The sequence below is a fragment of the Bos javanicus genome, chromosome X, assembly GCF_032452875.1.
Source record: "Bos javanicus breed banteng chromosome X, ARS-OSU_banteng_1.0, whole genome shotgun sequence".
Classification (NCBI taxonomy): Eukaryota; Metazoa; Chordata; class Mammalia; order Artiodactyla; family Bovidae; genus Bos; species Bos javanicus.
Window position 1 is genome coordinate 3,765,320 of NC_083897.1, and position 21,789 is coordinate 3,787,108.

At 41.7% G+C, this 21,789-nt stretch overlaps 1 protein-coding gene across 2 annotated transcripts; it reads right to left on the reverse strand.

The window, feature by feature from the left end:
- Positions 1-166: 166 nt before the first annotated feature.
- On the reverse strand, positions 167-16,738 carry NKRF (NFKB repressing factor). 2 transcript variants are annotated; one of them, XM_061408534.1, is made up of 4 exons: positions 15,994-16,738; positions 14,436-14,534; positions 4,287-4,417; positions 167-3,244 (listed from the first exon to the last, which is right to left on the reverse strand). In XM_061408534.1, exons 1-4 carry the CDS (start codon positions 16,257-16,259, stop codon positions 1,287-1,289), a joined length of 2,454 nt encoding a protein of 817 aa, XP_061264518.1. In that variant the 5' UTR covers positions 16,260-16,738; the 3' UTR covers positions 167-1,286. The 2 variants fall into 2 exon arrangements, with proteins under 2 accessions (XP_061264518.1, XP_061264519.1); XM_061408535.1 differs by lacking the exon at positions 14,436-14,534 and having other exon boundaries at positions 15,994-16,737.
- Between the last annotated feature and the right edge of the window lie 5,051 nt (positions 16,739-21,789).

Consider the following 21,789-nt stretch of genomic DNA (forward strand, 5'->3'; position numbering starts at 1 on the left):
AAACACGATGGGTCGCTGACTGGCTGTTCCTATCTGCTAAGGCATCATGTTCATCCACATGTGTTCTAGTGTTGAAATGTTTTGTGCAAACACCACTTCTCTTCTCCAAAGACTCAAAGTGTTGCTACCAGGCTGCTTCCCAGAAATGAGCACACCACCACATTGATCAACTTTGGCTCCTTTTTATTCAGGAAGCATACGCTAATTCTTTTTATACATTTTTTTTACATTCCAGAAATAAGCGAAAATAGCAGTTTTAAATATGTTACAAAGTTGGCTTTGGGGGCTAAATAAGCTTTTCGAGAGAGAACCAGCCAACTGACCTTTTCATCAAAGCACCAATGTATCTTCAGTCTTTCACCAAGCTCTGCCACAGCTGTGGCCACCCTGGATGTGTTATACATCCCAGCCACATGAAAGCTGTAACGGAGAGTTGCTTCGAGTCTCTCTGCAAGGCACCAAGAACAGACAGTTCCAGCTTCCTTTCTTCAGACTGAATCAAAATTTTGGAAACTTTTCAATTGCTCTCTCAAGTAGTGCTCTCTCAGCGTGAAGACTAGAATTTGTTAAAACCCCTATCACAAGATACAGTAAATCACTTCCAGTATTCTGGAAACCACATGGAAGAGTTATAAATAAATGGACACTAAAATTACTTTAAGAAAGTTTTACATCATTTAGTTGGTAAGGACATTTACACATACAGCACAATTTACTGTTAAACGTTCTATAACTGGCTTCACATAAAGATGAAAATAGATAATACAAAATGATCTGACATTTTCAGTTAAGTTGGAATTAAGACTCTAGGCAACCCACTCCAGTACTCTTGCCTGGGAAATCCCATGGACGGAGGAGCCTGGTGGGCTGCCGTCTATGGGGTCTCACAGAGTCGGACATGACTGACGCGACTTAGCAGTTTTATTGTAGTCAACATCAATTTTACATATTGTTGCAGATTGCTGTGCTATGCCCTTTAAAATGGGAATTTCTTTCTTGGGGTGAAATTCCATTTGGATATGTGTTCTTGCTTTGTACAAACCACTAAAATCTGAGGGACACAGCAATATCAAAGACATAAACAGTAACTGCACAATATTATCTGCTGGATTAAGCTAATACAAGTGGACAGTATTCTTCAAATTGCAATATCTAATAAAGCACTATATGAAATGAACAAGGTGAAACATCGTAAGAATGAATATACTCTGCAACCAGTACATGTAGCATCACTTCTTTAATTCACAAATCTGCCTCAGGCATCTGCACAATAAATTAGCAAGATCTCAATTTGCTTGAGGCATCACCAGCTCATAATGCCCTACTTGGCCTTCCTGTTTGAGCTGGTCAAGTAAGTCCTCCTTCCGTCTTTTTCTTCCTACCACCAGGTACCTGTCATGGCCCACCCCATGAGACTTACTCTTAAGACCATACTTCTGGGCGATCTGATGTATTTGCTTCCTCTCATCATTAGTCAGCTCTGTAGAGAAAGTTAAATCCGTGTGGCTCTCGGAGCGGGCATAGTTTCTGATGATCTGTTCAATATCTCTCTTGGCAATTTTATTTACCCTCTCTACATCAAGGCCAAGCCCTTCCCGCTTATGCTGCTCTTTGACGGAGATTGGCTCCCGAATGCCCTCGCCAGATTTACCTAAACCACCACCTGTCCAACCCATCTTTCTCAGCAGCTGATTCCCAATGTTATCTTCTTTGATTTGTTGTTTATAAGCCTCCTCTGCTGAGCGGCCCTGAATTTCATTTCTGGAAATCACATCTTCAATAGCTCCTTTCTTCAAGTTGTTAATAACAGTCGGTTGGGTCTTTTTGAGGGTTTTCACAGCTTCCCCCGCAGCTTCATATTTGACAGTTTTCTTCACTCCAACTGCTTCTGCAATTACTTCACTCTCGAGAATCACCTTGCATTTCCATCGGAGGCCTGTCATTCTTTCATAGACGTATTCAACTGTCATTCGGTTAAACTGAGCTGTGTCATTCAGTGTGCACACAGGATTGGAAGAATTCTCATAAACTACAAGATCCTTTATGTCTTTCTTCTTTCCAGATCCCCTGGGTGAAGAGCCTGCTTGGCATTGTGAACTTTTGACAGATGGATAAGTGGGCTGTGTTTTTTGAAGGATTTTCAAAGCCTCATCAGCAGCCGCATGTTTACTTGTTTTTTTGGTTCCATAACCTTCAGCTAAGCAGTGATCTTGCAAAAACACTCGACAACGCCATGTACGATTTGGCATCATCTCATATTTGTATTCAACAGACATTTTGTTGTATGAGGCAGAATTGTTAAGGATACCAATTGCATCGTTTGCATTTTCTGTAAGGATAAAATTGGTCCAGTGTTTGGCGGAAGCATTAAAAATCGGCTGCCCAGAAGCATCTTTAGCCAGCACCACCAGCTCTTCTGGTGGTTTCAGAGCTGGAGGAAAGTCATATGAAGGCATGCCAATCTGACACACCACAAGGTCCTCTCCAAATGTGTGCTTGAATTTCCGTCGGATAACCCTAACTTCAATACGTTTCTGCAAGAGTTTTACAGCTAGCTCAGTAGCTCGATCCCTGGACCCATTCTTGCTGCCAGCATAGCCTGTAGTTAAGTAGATGTTCTGGCATCTAACTTCACAGGCATAACCATCTGTTAGAAGTTTTTTATTTTTGGGGATGTCAGCAGGAGGGATTTCTTTTAAAGGAGCGTATATATATTCAGGATTCGTCTTACATGCCTGAATACAACGAGTTAACATATAGGTGTAATTAATTTTATCAGATCCAGAAGTCATCTCTGGATTAGAAAGGTTCTTCCAGATAGTTGCTGTTAATTTTTCAATAAAATACTGCTTCTCAGCTACCACTGACTCAGGAAATGTCTGTGATGGTGAAGGCTCAGGAGGTGACTGAGAGTCTGCCTGCTGTGATGTGCTGCTGGGGGCAGGGTTCCCACTGTCAAAATACATGTTGGCTGTGACAGGCTTGTCTTTTGTGAAAATAAATCCTGATGAATCACAATACTGAGAGTTCCCATCTTGTATACTGAAAGAGTCTTGAGTATAATCTTGGTAGATGTCTCTTGGCATGTTAGCAAAATGTGTTTGTTCATTTCTCTCTTTTGCTTGAGGGCCATAAGGATCTTCCTGTCTTTCGTCTTTTGAACTACTAGCTACAAAATGTACAGGCTCAAAACGAGGTCTCACATGGAATTTGGAACCGGCTTGCTTTTTAGGAGGATTTTGACCTATAGAATGAGTGAAATTTACAATTCATTAAAAAGGGATATTTCAAAAGAACCAAGCAGGAAAACAGTACCAACCACTTTTTTTTGCAAGCTGAACTGCTGGTAAAAGTTATGTCCCATCACAAAAACTTCAGCTCATTTAGGTGAAGGGACTCAAATATCAATGTAAGATTCCAGCATAAGGAGAGATGCTCCCTGTCCTTCCACGTGTAAGGGAGGAGACTTGACAGAAAATATGCCATTGACTCAACTATGCAGGTCACCACCATGCACGACGGGTAGATGCTTCTGCATCTAATGAGTTAAAGCACAGGTGAAGTGTACTGAGTAAGAGGATGTTCCACTATGATCTCATACCACCTGTGCAGAAAAGCTCCTTCTTAAGGACTGCAAATGGAACAGATGGCTCTAATGCAACAGAGATGATGACCAGAGGCGTTTACAAAGCCTCTCTTTTGTACCAGAAGTGACCGACTCTGTGATGGTGCTTTACATAGTTGCGACTAAAAAAAAAATCAAATAAAAAATATTTGTCAAAAGATCCCAAAGATTTTCAACTTCAAAATTTTAGTTCTGACTTATTCTGCACAAAAAGATGTTTGCTATATTTTATTTCTAGAACAAACTTTAGCTGGAAACTACTGATTTATAGAGGATATCAAATTTAAAGCTATGGAAGAACTCTGCTGAGGCTATACCCGACACTAGAGCTTTCTCCCTATAACACTGTTTAGTAGAAAATTGGTCTACCACAGACCCATCCAGGAGGATTTAGTTACTTAGGTGCTTAAGGGAGGTTCCATGGCATGGAAGCATTACCCTTCAAGGACAGCATTATAGCATGAATTCAGTATTCTTAGCTTTCAGTTCTATTTAGCATCCTCAAAAAAAAAAAAAATGTACAAACTGAAAGTTAAAACTTTTACAGTGTGTAAGACCTGATGTTACCAATGTTATTTAAAATCATATACCACACTCATATCATTAAAAAAGAAGCTACACTGTTTCTTCAAATCCCACCTTCCGGAAACAGTATACTCACCATCACATGTTGACAGGTGACGTTTTTGACCTTTGGAGGCCTTGGATAGCATCAGATCATATGAAGGCATCTCCCCAATATCAATACCTTCAGCCATTTGGAGAATTTTTTCCATCAAGCGTGGGCTGTACCTATTTAAACGAATATAATCTACAGTCAAAACAGCAAGAATGCAGTTTTTTAAAAAGCTTTTAGATGACCCATCTTATAATTGCTCCCACAGGACTTTACTAACAGAGTGTCTTGGCTATAAAACTGAAGAATCTGCCCTAAAATAGTTATGTATCAAATGAGCAATTATGTTACTGTCATTAGAAGACATACAAACACAAACATTAAGAAATTTAGGTGAAGACCATATCTTTAATTTGAATTAAAAGTATCCATATAAACTCGTAATTTATTTTTCTCTACATATATACATATATGATGTATATCGTGTATACATATATGATAACAATAATGTAAAAGTACTAAGAATGTTAATAAGAGATGGATCGTTAACATCCAGATTGTGGTTTCTATCATTTCCCACCAAATGGAATCAAAGTCCTGAAAGAAGTGGCTGGATCCAAGTCTGGGCCAAGAAATGTAGAATCTGGGAGATATTTTCATGCCTGGAAACAAGGATGCTGTCAAAGACCTCAGGGGTTGTTGTCAAATAGACTCAGAAGTGAGCCAACTTGAATATCAAGAATAACCACAGTGGATTGAAACACATCAAACACGTTAAAAATCCATTAGTTCACAGTAATACTTACAAATTCATTATTGGTCACCTTTGGAGAATGGTGGGGAATCAAGTCATTATTCCCAAAACAAGCAACATTAAAAGAAGAAAGCAAGCATTTATCCAGCATTTCCCTGTACAAATTGTACCTCAGAGAAAACTAAAGAGTTGATGAAGAAAATCTCCTTTACAGAAGCATTCCAGCTAATAAACGAAGGAATGATAGATTCCTACCATTTTGCAACCCATAATGCAACAATAAATGATCATCAATGGCTGCTAAGTTTAACAAGGAGAGATAAGAACACCTTCCTAAATGAACAATGCAAAGAAATAGAGGAAAACAATAAGATGGGAGAGACAGAGATCTCTTCAAGAAAATTAAAGATACTAAGGGAACATTTCGGAGAAGGCAATGGCACCCCACTCCAGTGTTCTTGCCTGGAGAATCCCAGGGACAGGGGAGCCTGGTGGGCTGCCGTCTATGGGGTCGCACAGAGTCGGACACGACTGAAGCGACTTAGCAGCAGCAGCAGCAAGGGAACATTTCACGCAAAGATGGGCTCAATAAAGGACAGAAATGTTATGGACCTAACAGAAGCAGAAGATATTAAGAAGAGGTGGCAAGAATACACAGAAGAACTATACAGAAAAGATCTGAATGACCCAGATAACCACAATGGTGTGATCACTCACTTAGAGCCAGACATCCTGGAGTGAAAAGTCAAGTGGGCCTCAGGAAGCATCACTATGAACAAAGCTAGTGGAGGTGATGGAATTCCAGTTGAGCTACTTCAAATCCTGAAAGATGATGCTGTGAAAGTGCTGCAACTCAATATGCCAGCAAATTTGGAAAACTCAGCAGTGGCCACAGGACTGGAAAAGGTCAGTTTTCATTCCAATCCCAAAGAAAGGCAATGCCAAAGAATGCTCAAACTACTGCACAATTGCACTCATCTCACACGCTAGTAAAGTAATGCTCAAAATTCTCCAAGCTAGTCTTCAACAGTATGAGAACTTCCAGATGTTCAAGCTGGATTTAGAAAAGGCAGAGGAACCAGAGATCAAATTGCCAACATCCGTTGGATCACAGAAAAAGAATTCCAGAAAAACATCTACTTCTGCTTCATTGACTATGCTAAAACCTTTGATTGTGTGGATCACAACACACTGTGGAAAATTCTTAAAGTGATGGGGATACCAGACCACCTTACCTGCCTCCTGCAAAACCTGTACACAGGTCAAAAAGCAACAATGGATTGGTTCAAAATTGGTAAAGGACTAGGTCAAAGCTGTATACTGTCACCCTGCTTATTTATCTTATATGCCAAGTACATCATGTGAAATGCCAGGCTGGATGAAGCATGAGGTGGAATCAAGATTACTGGGAGAAATATCAATAACCTCAGATACGCAGATGACACCACCCTTATGGCAGAAAGTGAAGAAGAACTAAAGAGCCTCTTGATGAAGGTGAAAGAGGAGAGTGAAAAAGCTGGCTTAAAACTCAACATTCAAAAAATGAAGATCATGGCATCCAATCCCATCACTTCATGGCAAAGATGGGGAAACAGTGACAGATTTTATTTTCTTGGGCTCCAAAATCACTGCAGATGGTAACTGCAGCCATGAAATTAAAAGATGCTTGCTCCTTGGAAGAAAAGCTATGACCAACATAGACAGCATATTAAAAAGCAGAGACATTACTTTGCCAACAAAGTCTGTCTAGTCAAAGCTATGGTTTTGCCAGTAGTCATGTATGGATGTGAGAGCTGGACCATAAAGAAGGCTGAGCACCAAAGAATTGATGCTTTTGAACTGTGGTGTTGGAAAAGACTCTTGAGAGGCCGTTGGACTAAAAGGAGATCCAACCAGTCAATCCTAAAGGAAATCAGTCCTGAATATTCATTGGAAGGACTGATGCTGAAGCTGAAACTCCAATACTTTGGCCACCTGATGTGAAGAACTGACTCACTGGAAAAGACTCTGATGCTGGGAAAGACTGAAGGCAGGAGGAAAAGGGGACAACAGAGGATGAGATGGTTGGATGGCATCACTGACTCAATGGACATGAGTTTGAACAAGCTCCAGGAGATGCTGAAGGACAGAGAAGCCTGGCATGCTGCAGTTAATGGGGTCACGAAGAGTCAGACACAACTGAGCAAGTGAACAACAGTAAAAGCTTATCAGGTGAAAGTTGATGGGGAAGAACCTAGAAATAGACCCACACAGACATGCTCAATTGTTGATAAAACTAAAAGCAATCCAATGGTGGCAGGACAGTCTTTTTGTCAAATGGTGCTGGACAAAGTATGCATCCAACCTAAACACACCACCTCAACCTAAACCTCACATCATATACAAGAGTTAACTCAAAATGCATCATAAACTTAAATGTGAAACTAAAAAGTTTTTACAAAAAATACAGAAGAAAATTTTCAAGATCTCCAGCTAGGCAAAGAATTCTTATACTTAACACCAAAAGTATGATCCATAAAAGAAAAAGTTAATAAAATGGACTTCATGAAAATTAAAAAATTTTGCTCTCAAAAGATCCTGTGAAGAGGATGAAAAGACAAGCTACAGAGAGCAAGAAAATATTTACAAACCATATACTTGACAAAAGACTGCTCTGCTGCTGCTGCTAAGTCACTTCAGTCATGTCTGACTCTGTGCGACCCCATAGACGGTAGCCCACCAGGCTTCCAGTCCCTGGGATTCTCCAGGCAAGAACACTGGAGTGGGTTGCCATTTCCTTCTCCAATGCATGAAAGTGAAAAGTGAAAGTGAAGTTGCTCAGTCACGTCCGACTCTAGCGACCCCATGGACTGCAGCCTACCAAGCTCCTCCGTCCATGGGATTTTCTAGGCAAAAGTACTGGAGTGGGGTGCCATTGCCTTCTCCAGACAAAAGACTAGTATCTAGTATAAAGACCTCAAGACCTCTCAAGTCCAACAGTAAAATATATACACATATATTATGTGTATATATGTGTATATAGTATACACAGATATAAATGGACAAAAGATATGAATAGAACATTTCACCAGAGAGGATATACAGATTGCAAATAAGCAGATAAAAAGAAATGTTCAACATCATCAGCCACCAAGGAAATGCAACTTAAACCACAATGAGATATTATTCCATATCTATCAGAGTGGCTAAAGTGAAAAATGGTGACAACACTAAATGCTGACAAGGATGCAGAAAACCTGGATCACTTGTATACTACTTGTGGGAATATAAAATGATATGGCCACTCTGGAACACAACTTGGAAGTTTTTTATAAAATTAAACATGCAATCACCTCATGACCTTGCAACTGCACTTTTGGGCATTTATCTCAGAGAAATAAAAGTGTACATTCACACAAAAAAACCATATACAAATGTTCATAACAGCTTTATTTGTAACAGCCCCAAACTACAACCAGCCCAGATGTCTTTACCACACACCATGGAACACTGCTCAGCAAAAAAATGAATAAACTATTGATACACACAGTATTGGGTATGAGTGGGAGGGAAATGGATGTGGTTATAAAAGGGCAATGTAAGGGATCCTTGTGGTACTGGAACTGTTCAATATCTTGATTATGGTTGTGGACATGCAAACCTATATCTGTGATAAACTGTATAGAATCACACACACAAGTATTAGTAAAACTGGAGGAATCTGTGTAGACTGCAGATTGTAACAATGTCATTATCCTGATTATGATATATTAACTTTGCAAAATGTTGTCATTGCGGGAATTGGGTAAAGAGCACAGGGCATTATATTATTTCCTACAATTACAGGTGAATCAATAATTATGTCAATAAAAATTTCAATTGAAAAAAGTTGGTGGAGAACTTTATAATCTTAATCTCACTAAAAATGGGACAACCAGACATGTGTCCCCGATGTGATATGACAGGGCAAAGATCTACAAAGTGTTCTTGACCACCAAATAATTGCACGCAAACCTAATCAAGCCCCTAACTCCTAGAAACATGTTAAGCACCACCACAAGAATACAGTCAGTCAAATCCATGATGAAGGAAACACTATGTGACAGTCCATTTCTTCATCCAATAAACAGCATGAAAATAAAAGGAGAGGGAATGATTATAGGTTAAAGGTGACAGATCAATCAGATATGTGTGGACCCTGTTTGGACCGTGGGTCAAACAAACCATTCTGAGACAAATGGAGAAAACATTATTGGATCATTTTGAGAAATTATTAATTTTTCTGAGTATGAATAATGGTATTATGACTCTATTTTTTTAAATTATCTGGTACAGATACATACTAAAATATTTGCAAGAGAAATGATGTCAAGGTTTTCTTTAATATATTCTGCCTTGCACAAAATACTGGGGGCAAGATGAAATGAGAAGGGTAGCATGACAGACTGTTGATAATTGCTGAAGTTGAATGATGCATGCATGAGTGTCCACTGAACTCTTCTACTTTTTGTGTTTGATATTCCTTAATAAAAAGCTTTAAAACATACAATACAATATTGTAAAGTAATTAGACTCCAATTAAAATAAATAAATATTAAAAAAATAAAAAGGACTCCTTATGAAGTACATTTGCCCTTGACAGAATATCAATTTCCTGCAGAGAAACAAAACTATGGGCTCAGTGAAGTTTTGGTTATCATGGGATCTACTCACTCTTCTCACCTTCAGAGCCTTTCTAAGCCTAAGACCAAAAAAGACTTCTGGTGGTGTGTGAGAAGAAAGTTCTTCTTTGGGCAGGGGCAGGGGGCATGCTGTGCAGCTTAGTTCCCCAACCAGGGACCACTGGACCACTAGGAAATTCCCCAAGAAAGTTGTGAAAATGAGAAACGAGCACACCTCTACATGAGTAGGCTCTGAACTTGAAAGAGGATAACATTTTCCATTTTCAACACAACAGGTCCTGCACCCATCAGACGTCTTTCCTTGCAAAGCAGAGAGGTGACATGGTGGCCACCTCTGACAGATGACCTGGAAGCTAGCCCAGATGTAACCCACATTTCCCACTGATAACTGCTGCTGCTAACACCAGCATTTAAATGCCGTGATTTATTTTTATTTACTCTTATCTAAACATCAAAAGGAGAAGGCAATGGCACCCCACTCCAGTACTCTTGCCTGGAAAATCCTACGGACGGAGGAGTCTGGTGGGCTGCAGTCCATGGGGTCGCTAAGAGTCAGACACGACTGAGCCACTTCACTTTCACTTTTCACTTTCATGCGTTGGAGAAGGAAATGGCAACCCACTCCAGTGTTCTTGCCTGGAGAATCCCAGGGACGGGGGAGCCTGGTGGGCTGCCGTCTATGGGGTCGCATAGAGTCGGACACAACTGAAGCGACTTAGCAGCAGCAGCAAACATCAAAAAGCATAGCCTAAAATGTCATACATTACATATATCACTTTCATTAAGATTTGGGAGTGGGGACTTCTCTGGTGGTATAGAAGATAAGATCCTCCTGCCAATGCAGGGAACACAGGTTCGAATCCCTAGCCGGGGAGTTCCTACATGCCATGGAACAACTAAGCCAGTGCACCACAACTACTGAGCCCACATGCTGCAACTCCAGAAGCCTGCGTGCCCTAGAGTCCCTGCTCTGCAACAAGAGAAGCCAGCACAATGAGAAGCCCACACACCACAACTAGAGTAAGCCAGCGCACAGCAACAAAGACCCAGTGCGGCCAAAAGAAAATAATTTAAAAAAGATTTGTGAGCACAATTTCTAAGGTATGAGATGAAAACAAAAGATGATGAAAATGAGATGAAGTCTACAAATCTTAAACTGGTACTGCCAATTTTGCTACCAAAACTGGTACTACAACCAAACCACTCACCTTGAATTCCAGTTAAAATTCTCCAAACCTTATAGACTGATTCCAAACATGGTATCCAAGTGTAATGGCATGTATGCCATTCAGTGTGCAGGAATGATGCATTTGGGGCCCACTCCATTCACATTCACTTTTTCTCTCCGGTTTCTTCCAGCATTAGTAATGATTATACCTACTTACTGTTCCCTATTCATTACATCTGCCACAAAATTTAACATCACCCATAGGCTATAAAAGTAAGCCAGAAGGAAAAACACCAATACAGTATACTAACGCATATATATGGAATTTAGAAAGATGGTAACAATAACCCTGTGTACGAGACAGCAAAAGAGACACTGATGTACAGAACAGTCTTATGGACTCTGTGGGAGAGGGAGAGGGTGGGAAGATTTGGGAGAATGGCATTGAAACATGTAAAATATCATGTAAGAAACGAGTCGCCAGTCCAGGTTCGATGCACGATACTGGATGCTTAGGGCTAGTGCACTGGGACGACCCAGAGGGATGGTATGGGGAGGGAGGAGGGTTCAGGATGGGGAACACATGTATACCTGTGGGGGATTCATTTTGATATTTGGCAAAACTAATACAATTATGTAAAGTTTAAAAATAAAATAAAATTTAAAAAAAAATAATAAAATAAACCTTTGTGTTGGTTGCCAATACAGTCATCTTCTCAGCCCTTTATTAGGAAGTCATAATACTGAAGAATCCCAACCAGCTGGAACAATAATGGAACAGACTGTGTAGTACCTGCTGCTGCTGCTGCTGCTGCTAAGTCACGTCAGTCGTGTCCGACTCTGTGCGACCCCATAGACGGCAGCCCACCAGGCTCCCCCGTCCCTGGGATTCTCCAGGCAAGAACACTGGAGTGGGTTGCCATTTCCTTCTCCAATGCATGAAAGTGAAAAGTGAAAGTGAAGTCGCTTAGTCGTGTCCGACCCTCAGCAACCCCATGGACTGCAGCCTTCCAGGCTCCTCCGTCCATGGGATTTTCCAGGCAAGAGGACTGGAGTGGGGTGCCGTTGCCTTCTCCAGTGTAGTGCCTAACACTTGACTATTCAAAGAACAAATACTAATCTTTACATTAATCTTTAATTAATCTTTACTATGAAGACCCCTAGGATTTCAGTCTTATTTCTAAAAATTCTCCAAAGAGTACCTACCCAGGGATAAAGTGGTTCCACAAATCTGAAATAAGCCAAGGCAGTAAATAAAGCTTTCATGACTCAGTTTTCCATAGTGCATTTTTTTAGTGGATTTAAAAAGTAACACTTTTACTCCAGAAATTTTAGAGAATCCATCAAGAAAACACCTACAAACCCAACCACTGATAATTTCATTAACATTTTGGGGTTTATTTTTTACTCCTTTTTCTATGCTTCCCATACCACCTTCTCCCCACCCCTGCAAAAAAAAAAAATTCACTATCAGATCATCTATGTTGATTTGTAATCTGCTGGGATTCTTTTTTGATGTTTTTCTTAATTTATTATGTCATAAGCTTTTTCTCCATGTCATTAGCACATGACTTTTAATGGCTATACAGTATTTTATCTCATGGAAGGATCATGATGTAAAGTACCATTAAGGCAAGTCCAACAAAGTAATTTTAAGATGTATGCATACTATGCATTTACAACCCATTTGGTTGTAAATGCTTAAAAAAGAAAACCAAAAAGCCCCAGCTGGTCTTTAAGGTTTTCCAAGGTAGTTTATCATGTATCAAGCTTTTTGGAAATCACAACTGTGCCACCATACCTACCATACAAAAAGATGATTTCTAATGGACAAAGACATCTGACTTCATGAATCTTACATTCTTGAAAAAAGACACGTGCTTATAGGTGTATACTTATGATATACAATGGCACCTGAAATTTATTAAATATTCAGGAATAGATGCTTTCTTTCAAATTAAAAAAATTATCAAACTGCTCTACTAGGTCCAAATTTAAAAGGTGAGGTTTGAAAACTAAGCAAAGGTTAGGATTTCCAAATATAAAATTATTTATGCAAACCTATTCAAAAGACTCCTACATAGTGAATAACATACAACTAAGATTACTGATACAGCTTTTAAAAGCTCCCACTCATATTTCATCAGCTGGTGATTGATGCACTCTACCTACTATGTGCAAAGTTAGTTTCACAACATGAGCCCAGTCAGCATCTTCCTTCCAAACGTCAGTCTCACATCAACAGGAAGAGACAAATAATCAAGGTGGCAAACTGGATTCATTTTAGGATATATTTTCTCTATTGATTAATATCTCACCAAAAGTCAATAGATCAGGATTCCGTTTCTTTTTTTTTGGATTCTGTTTCCAATACTACTGATGAAGAATGATTGGAAAGCTGAATGCCCCAGTTAACCAAACATTCTGCTTTATTAAATATACACGCACTATCAAAAATTTTAAGTAAAAATTGCACAGGTCCCTTGGAATTCATATGAACAATTATGTCTGTGCTGTACATGAAGTTGATAAGACTGCACTAAATTTTCATTAGCCACAAGATATATGTTAGAAATGGCCTACAGAAAAAAAAAAAAAAAAAAAAAAAAACCTTGACACGTTGTTTATTTTTATGAAACAGAGAAGAAAAGTTGAAGAGAAATAATTTCAGCTGTTTGGGCTTCCTGATTGCCTGCTGCTGCTGCTGCTAAGTCGCTTCAGTCGTGTCGGACTCTGTGCGACCCCATAGATGGCAGCCCACCAGGCTCCCCCATCCCTGGGATTCTCCAGGCAAGAATACTGGAGTGGGTTGCCATTTCCTTCTCCAATGCATGAAAGTGAAAAGTGAAAGTGAAGTCGCTCTGTCGTGTCTGACCCTTAGAGACCCCATGGACTGCAGCCTACCAGGCTCCTCTGTCTATGAGATTTTGTAGACTGAGGGAAAAAAATGATCAAAAAGCAGATTAGAAAACATTGTTTTATTTATCCTGTAAGACAACGGTTCTCATAGTGTAGTCCCTGGATGAGCATCATCCATTACCTGGGAACTTGTTAGAAACACAAATTCTGGGGTCCCACCTCATACCCACTGAATCAGAAACCCTGGCAGTAGAGCCCAGCAATCTGTGTTTTAAGAAGCCTAAGATTCTGATGCTGCTTAAGTCTGAGAAACATGTTACAGATGGTCAAGAAGATATTAAAACTTGTTCTCTGAGAATCGCCACTATCACCAAAAGGGATTGAAACATGATTTGCTCCCCTGCTCATGTGAGCTCCTCCTGGCTTGGTCTTATGATCAAGGATTTTTCAAAGCTATCCCTGACCTAGGAGTTCTTTCAGTCCCAGCTAAATTAGAACACACAAAGTCCTGCGAGTGGGAAACAAAATGCAAAGAGTTCTCTTCTGGCTACTGTTTATAATCTGTTCTAAAAGTCAGGGGATGGGCCTTCAAAGACAAATTAACGATTTCAGTTTAGAGTGGGCTGTGTCACCATGCATTCTGCAGTCCCCCTGGGAGAAAAGATGAGTCTTCTGTCACAGAAAAATAGACCAGAAAATAGAGCTCTGCCAACATCGACGTTAACAAGTACTGGAATACAGATTTTACTCACCTGAAGATGACAGCTGACATAAAGCCTGCCTCAAGTGGAAGATTACACTTGGTTCCTAGTTTCCATGATTCTTTATTGCCCCTTCCCTTTCTCCTATATCTAAGTTAACAGATAGAATGTAAACATTACTCTTCAGTTAAACTATTGGTTAACATTATAGCAATTCTTTAAGTTTTTTTCTTAAAGGATTCAGATTTCCCATGGCTTCTGTGATATTAAGGACATCTATGATTATAGGATAAAGGTACCATTCCAATTGCCAGAACAATATTGTTAAGTGCAGGTCAGTTAGATTTATCTGACTTGATTAATTACTGAGGCTTCCCCAGTCACAACCAGTTCCTCCAGTGAAACAGTCATTATCTCTGGAGGCAGAAAAGTACACTAATCTAGAGAAGACAGAAAAAATATTTTTGTGTTATGGAAGCAAAACAAGTATCACACTGGATGCTATCTATGTTCAATAATTAAGCATTAACCACAGACAATCTTATTTATCTGTGTGTTACAATCATTCCTGGAACTGAACTGGTTGAATTTGATCTGATCATTTTTCATAATTTCTCAACCTTCCTAAAAAATTTGCCCTGAAGCAAGTGTCAAAAAAAAAAAAAAAAAAAAAACCCTATCAGTCTATCAAAGGAATGATTAGTCTAGTATAGGGCCGATTTGAAGGTTCTGAAGGACAGTGGCCAAGTAGTCTGTTTAAAAAAAAATGCGTTGGAACCATACTGCAGTCTCCATTGAATGCAAAGAGCTTTCAAAGAGGCCTGTTCAGAACAGGCACTAGGTTCTAAGAAAGGGGAGCGGGGCGGGGGCGGGGTGGGGGGGTGGCGACAAACACACACCTAAAACCTTACTCAGAGGCCAAATGTTAATCCTACTGATCACATTTAAGGTGAAATGAGGGCAATCCGCTTTTACAGTAGATATATCCATTTCTTTGTTTGCGTCCAGACACATTATGCGCAAATCTACAAGCAAGGCGGACCCTGCGGCTGAGACCTCATACAAACCGCCTCCCCAGGAGAAGACAGTAAAACCCAGCTAGGGGGCTGCTATTTAATCTAACGGGAATGGAAAGAGAGAACGCTCAGGAGACTAGGATTAGAACCGCAGAGCCCCTCTCTTCTCCCCCCATAGACCCCGGAACCCCGACTGTCGAATATTCTCTGCGGATACCGCATCCCTGGAAGGTCCTACGCAGGTCCGAGGTTCTGCTATTCGTCATTTCCCACGCCCTCTAAAACACCATCACAATGACCACCTCTCGGCAATCCTCTCCCAGGCGCTATTTCATCTCCATCCCTGGTCCTGGACAGCCTCTCCCGCGATCCCCGCACCTTTCTAGCTGTTATGTCATCTGCAGCCACCTCGCTCAGCCAACCGCCCCCGTCCCCGCCCGCCCGCCCTGGGCCAACAGTGGAGTCCTCGAGCACCTCCAAATCTCCAGTCTCTAAGCACTCATCCATACTCGCCCCCTCCTTCCCTATCCCGACCCTCTTCACCGATCCCCACCCCACCCGGGTCCCCAGCCCGACCCTCACACCTTACTCACCTGCAGCCCAAGAAAACGTGGTTGGTCCAGGCAGCGGAGAGCGCGAGGAGCTGGTCTAGGGCAGCCCCGGGATAACTGTGCAGGTGCCGACAGATGAAGCTGCGCCGCAGAGCCCACTGCCAGTCACTTTCGTGGCTATAGCGCCACTGCTCCAGCACTGGCTCGGGCGGGGGCGGCGGGAGGGGCGGCGGCGGCGGCGGCGGGAGGGGGGGTAGCGGCGGCGGCGACAGGAAGTCGCCCCCCAACAGCAGACGTCCGCCAGCCATCTTCTCCGCCCCCAAGCAGGGACCCCAGGGATGAAGCCGACTCCTGATCAGGAGCAAGCGGGAACTGGAGGTTGGTGGGAGGGACCGGGTGAGCAGGGGCGCGCCGGGGGCACGAAGACCAACTCTCAGGGGACTGGAGTGTGTACGTGAGGGGCGACCGTTAAAAAGGGAAAGGCGACCACAAGCTCCTGTCCCGGCAACGCGGGTACACGCCCGCTGCACTCCTGCAACTCGTGGAGGAGCACGAGGGCACCCGGCACAGTCACTCGCGCGCCGGGGAGACCAAGCCAGGCCCAGCGCTCCGCACCTCCGGCGACCCTCAGATTCACGCACTGCGCTGGGAAAGAAAAAAAAAGACACCTGCACGCTCTGCTCCCCCTTCTCTGAGTTCTAGTCTACCTACCCGCGTGCCGCCCTGAGGTTGTGAGGCCAGTACGCGTGCGCTGCGGCTGTTCCCTAACTTCAAAATCCCGTCGCTGAGTCTCGCGCGACCTACGTTTTTTTCCCTTCTTATGACGACTAGGGGTCTTTGACGTACTGTGGTCGCAAGCGTGGGGCGGGGCTCCGGGAAGGGGATTTTTTGAAAGATTTTTCTGAGGTTTGGGAACATGGTTCCGTTAACTCCTTAGAAGGCTCTCTCAGGTGACTGTTGGCAGCAATAGGTCGCCTTACGCTTTCCCCTGGGTTTCTGACAGTGGGAGGGACTTGGGTTTGAAATGGATAACACACTTTTTTTCTTCTTAATGTAAGCTCTCCGAGGCGCTCTTTCTTCAGAGGATAGCTTGAAAAGCTATCTGTGCGTCGTACACCATTAGCTTTGTTTTATTGTGAAGTAATAGTAAAAACAAAATACTTAAGAAAAAATCATCCAAACCCACTTATCCATACTCCATCCCAGTTGCTGACAAAGACAAGCATCGTGTTCACACAGTTCTGATCACGGTTTCAAATAATCCTGTATTAACTGTATCAATTTAAAACGTGCAGAATATTACAAAATACAAAAGGGGCCCCCAAACTAAAAGCTGCACAGCACCAAATGGCTCACTCTGTAGGCAAACGTTTTCACTAGACCCGCGGTCTGCTCCAGCCCCTCAATCACTGTCCGCCCGTCTGTGCTATGGAAGTAGTTAATGAGTGTCAGCGGGAATTTATATATCTATTTTATATAAGGTTGGGATTGGTATCTTTCATGTAAACAATTTTATGTATTTATTAATTTGGCTGCACTGGGTCTTCCTTGGGGCATCCAGGCTATGTCTAGTTGTGGTATCTTAGTTCGAGGGCTAGGAATCAAACCGGGCTTCGCTGCATTGGAATGCAGATTCTTAACCACTGGACCACCAGGAAAGCCCCCGGTCGGTAGGAATTTACACAGCACTTACTGTGTGCTCAGTATAGTCAATACAAAGGAAAAAGAAACTGGATTTTCTCTGTTGTCCTGGAACTAATTATTGGGTTGGTGGGGAGAAATAGTCCTGCCTAGAACTCACTGTTCCATAGCAGGAGGACTGTTGGATGAAGTGACTTTTATCCGTTGTCCCCTTTTAACTGTTTTCAGATCAGATCACATCAGATCAGTCGCTCAGTCGTGTCCGACTCTTTGGGACCCCATGAATCACAGCACACCAGGCCTCCCTGTCTATCACCAACTCCTGGAGTTCACTGAGACTCACATCCATCCAGTCGGTGATGCCATCCAACCATCTCATCCTCTGTCCTCCCCTTCTCCTCTTGCCCCCAATCCCTCCCAGCATCAGAGTCTTTTCCAATGAGTCAACTCTTCCCATGAGGTGGCCAAAGTACTGGAGTTTCAGCTTTAGCATCATTCCTTCCAAAGAAATCCCAGGGCTGATCTTCAGAATGGACTGGTTGGATCTCCTTGCAGTCCAAGGAACTCTCAAGAGTCTTCTCCAACACCACAGTTCAAAAGCATCAATTCTTTGGCCCTCAGTCTTCTTCACAGTCCAACTCTCACATCCATACATGACCAATGGAAAAACCATAGCCTTGACTAGACGAACCTTTGTTGGCAAAGTAATGTCTCTGCTTTTGAATATGCTATCTAGGTTGGTCATAACTTTCCTTCCAAGGAGTAAGCGTCTTTTAATTTCATGGCCGCAGTCACCATCTGCAGTGATTTTGGAGCCCCAAAAAATAAAGTCTGACACTGTTTCCACTGTTTCCCCATCTATTTCCCATGAAGTGATGGGACCAGATGCCATGATCTTTGTTTTCTGAATGTTGAGCTTTAAGCCAACTTTTTCACTCTCCTCATTCACTTTCATCAAGAGGCTTTTTAGTTCCTCTTCACTTTCTGCCATAAGGGTGGTGTCATCTGCATATCTGAGGTGATTGATATTTCTCCCGGCAATCTTGATTCCAGCTTGTGTTTCTTCCAGTCCAGCGTTTCTCATGATGTACTCTGCATAGAAGTTAAATAAGCAGGGTGACAATATACAGCCTTGACGTACTCCTTTTCGTATTTGGAACCAGTCTGTTGTTCCATGTCCAGTTCTAACTGCTGCTTCCTGACCTCTTGAGAAATTTAACTGTTTTAGGATATATTTATCATTATGTGACATATTTATATGTAGGGCTGTTTTGGACTGACAAGAGCAGAAGATCACAGCATTTTTCACTTTAATAATGATTTATTTTCATGCCTGTCTCTCCCATTCCACAGGGAGTGCTGTCTTTGACTCTGTGGTAGGTACTCATGTTTATTGAAGTAATGACAGTCTTTGAACCATGAAATCAAAGAAAGTGATACTAGAAAGGAAGCTTTGAGATCATAAATTCAAATAATTATTGTATGAGTGAGAAAAATAAGGCCAGGGAGGTAGAGTGATAACTGAAGTCTGTAGAGGCGGGTTCTGGCAAAGCTGAGATCAGAATCTAGGTCACCTGACTTCTCATCCAGTGCTCCCCACTCATTTGCCATTATATTGCCCTGTTGTTTTTTTTTTAAATTCTTCACAGTATGTACCACCTTTTGAACTTCAAAAAAATTTTTGACTCCTCCTTACCCCCTGTGACAGTGCCATGAGAGCAAGGAACTCATCTGTCTTGCTTTTAGCAACTACATTTGGCTCTTGTAGGAACTCCATAGATATTTGTTGAATTAAATGAATGACTGAATGAATGAAGGCTCTTCCTGTTGTCTCAAACTTGTGAAACTCATTTTCTTAGGGCCTACATTTTAAGCTGGTTTTAAGCTAGATTAATTTCCGCCTAAGCTGCCAACTTTCATTAGAATCAGCATTGCAATCAATACACATCTTTCCTAGAAAAGGAGTTGAGAAAAGAAAAATGCCTTCCTCTCAGATTGGATGAAAATTCTTCCATCATATAGGAACAAATAATTCCAACCTGGCTTTTGCATTTGGATTACAGAGTGAAAGGAGATAAAATTGATATTAGAGGCCATTTGCTCTGGAACAGCCATAGCTGGAGTGCATTTATAAATCTTGCTATGGAATAAGCAGTTTCATCTCTAGCAAGCAAAACAAAAATTCCCATGATTCTCCAGGACCTTCTTTCTTTGGTAATCCTTCTGATCAAAAAATCCTTCAGCCAGCCTAGCTCAGTCCATTCCCTTCTCACACATCCCAGATGTTTTCTCACTGAGCAGGAATTGAAACCCCTAAGCAGAAGTAAATTATCTGAATAATGGTTGAAGAGAAATGCAGGAGGGAAGTCTGATAATGGCAACCACTGCCATCCTAAAACATCCAGAAACCTCATGTAATCACCTGTCCTCCTCCCCTCCATCATCTTTCTCTGCTCTAACACAGGCTCCCGCCATATTTTTACATGAAATATAAACACACACACACACACTCATACACACATAGTCTGTCAGCTCTGAGCTTCCTTCCCTTCCCTTTCCTGTGGGGGAGCCAGTGAGTGAAGAAAAGAGGGAAACCTGGAACCTGGCTCAGCACCAGCCTCATAAATTATCCCAGAAATCAGATCACCAAAATTTCTTGACCAGAGTATTCCGCACTGCAATATCCTCTTGAGGAATGGCCACTAATGGACTAAAAGCAATAGCTAGGAGCTGGCCAAAGCCTGGTAATTTGAGCACCCAAATTATTAAGGACAGTAATGAGCCATTGAAAAAATAGGAAGCCATAAGTCTACAGTGAGACCAAGTAGATAAATAAGGAGGGAAAGGGGAGGGCCTTTGCTTACGATAGCATACCATGTGCTGACTGGTAAATATGAAGGGAATGCTGGAGTCAGAAAATCATCATTGGTTCAGGTAAGAATTACCAGTAGATGCTAAATCTAGGGGGAATTTTTTGATGAGGAAGATTTTGCATGGACTTACAGTTTTCTCCTCACAGATTGTTTATTAGTAGCAAAGAAGAGGAAAAACAATAATTATATAGTGGAGAAATTGGGCAACACCTTGACCCAAAATGACAACAATCTTTTTTTAAAAATGGCACTTCAAAAATATCAGTATCATGAAAGACAAAAAAAGGCTGTTTCAGATGAAAGGACACTAAAGTAACAGGACACAGTGCATGATTCTAGAGCCAGTCTTATATGGCAGGAAAAATTGGTATAAAGTATACTATTCAATGGGCTTCCCAGGTGGCTCAGTGGGTAAAGAATCCATCTGCAATGCAGGAGTCACAGGATCCTCGGTTCCATCCCTGGGTAGGGAAGATCCCCTGAAGGAGGGCATGGCAACCCACTTCAGCATTCTTGCCTGGAGAATCTCATGGACAAAGAAGCCTGGCAAGTTACAGTCCACAAGGTCACAGAGTTGGACACAACTGAAGTGACTGAGCACACACACATACTATTCAATAGGTTAAAGTAGTATAACAAGGTTAAATTTACTGAAGTTGGTAACTGTGGCTATGTAAGAGAGTATCCTTATTGCTAGGAAATACCCATTGAAATATTTAGGAGTAAAGGCCAGAATACCTGTAAATTATCTTCAAATGGTTCAGAAAAAATGTTATGTATCTTTCTCTATCTATTTGGTTCCAGGGGAGGGGGAAGGGGGCACCTCAATGTAAATGACAAAGCAAATGGGGCAAAATATTATCAGTTGGTACATCTGGGTCAAGAGCATGTGAGTGTACTTTGCACTATTATTATTTAATCTCAAAAGTAAATTGTTTCAAAAGTGCAATAGCTCCCTAAATTGGTGAAGAATCGTCATCTAGTTACCTCTTAATCGCTCTTTATTGTGTGTCCGGCACTTTCCTGGGCCCGCTGGGGAGCTGTAAATGATGTTTCTACTCTAAGGAAGCTTAACATCTCTTGAAGAATGAAGTCTCTCAAATGAGAAGCAGAGAAGATTAAACAATTTCAGCCAGGAGGTTTTTGAAAAGGAAGAAGAGATCAAAACAGGTGGATGGGGTCAAGAAAGTCTTCAAGGAGAAGATAGGCCTGAAGCTCAGTGGCAGGATTTTTTTAACTTTTAATTTTGTATTGGAGTATAGCCGATTAACAATGTTGTGATAGTTTCAGATGAACATCAAGGGGACTCAGCTGAGTGGGGGCT

What these genes read in the sequence shown, in the direction of transcription:
- NKRF (XM_061408534.1), bottom strand. Translation starts at nt 16,259, where the DNA reads ATGGCTGGCGGACGTCTGCTGTTGGGGGGCGACTTCCTGTCGCCGCCG. An exon ending in ATGTCAGCTGTCATCTTCAG is followed by an intron (nt 4,418 to 14,435) that starts GTGAGTAAAATC and finishes TCGTTTAAATAG; the next exon opens with GTACAGCCCACGCTTGATGG. An exon ending in TCACCTGTCAACATGTGATG is followed by an intron (nt 3,245 to 4,286) that starts GTGAGTATACTG and finishes CTCATTCTATAG; the next exon opens with GTCAAAATCCTCCTAAAAAG.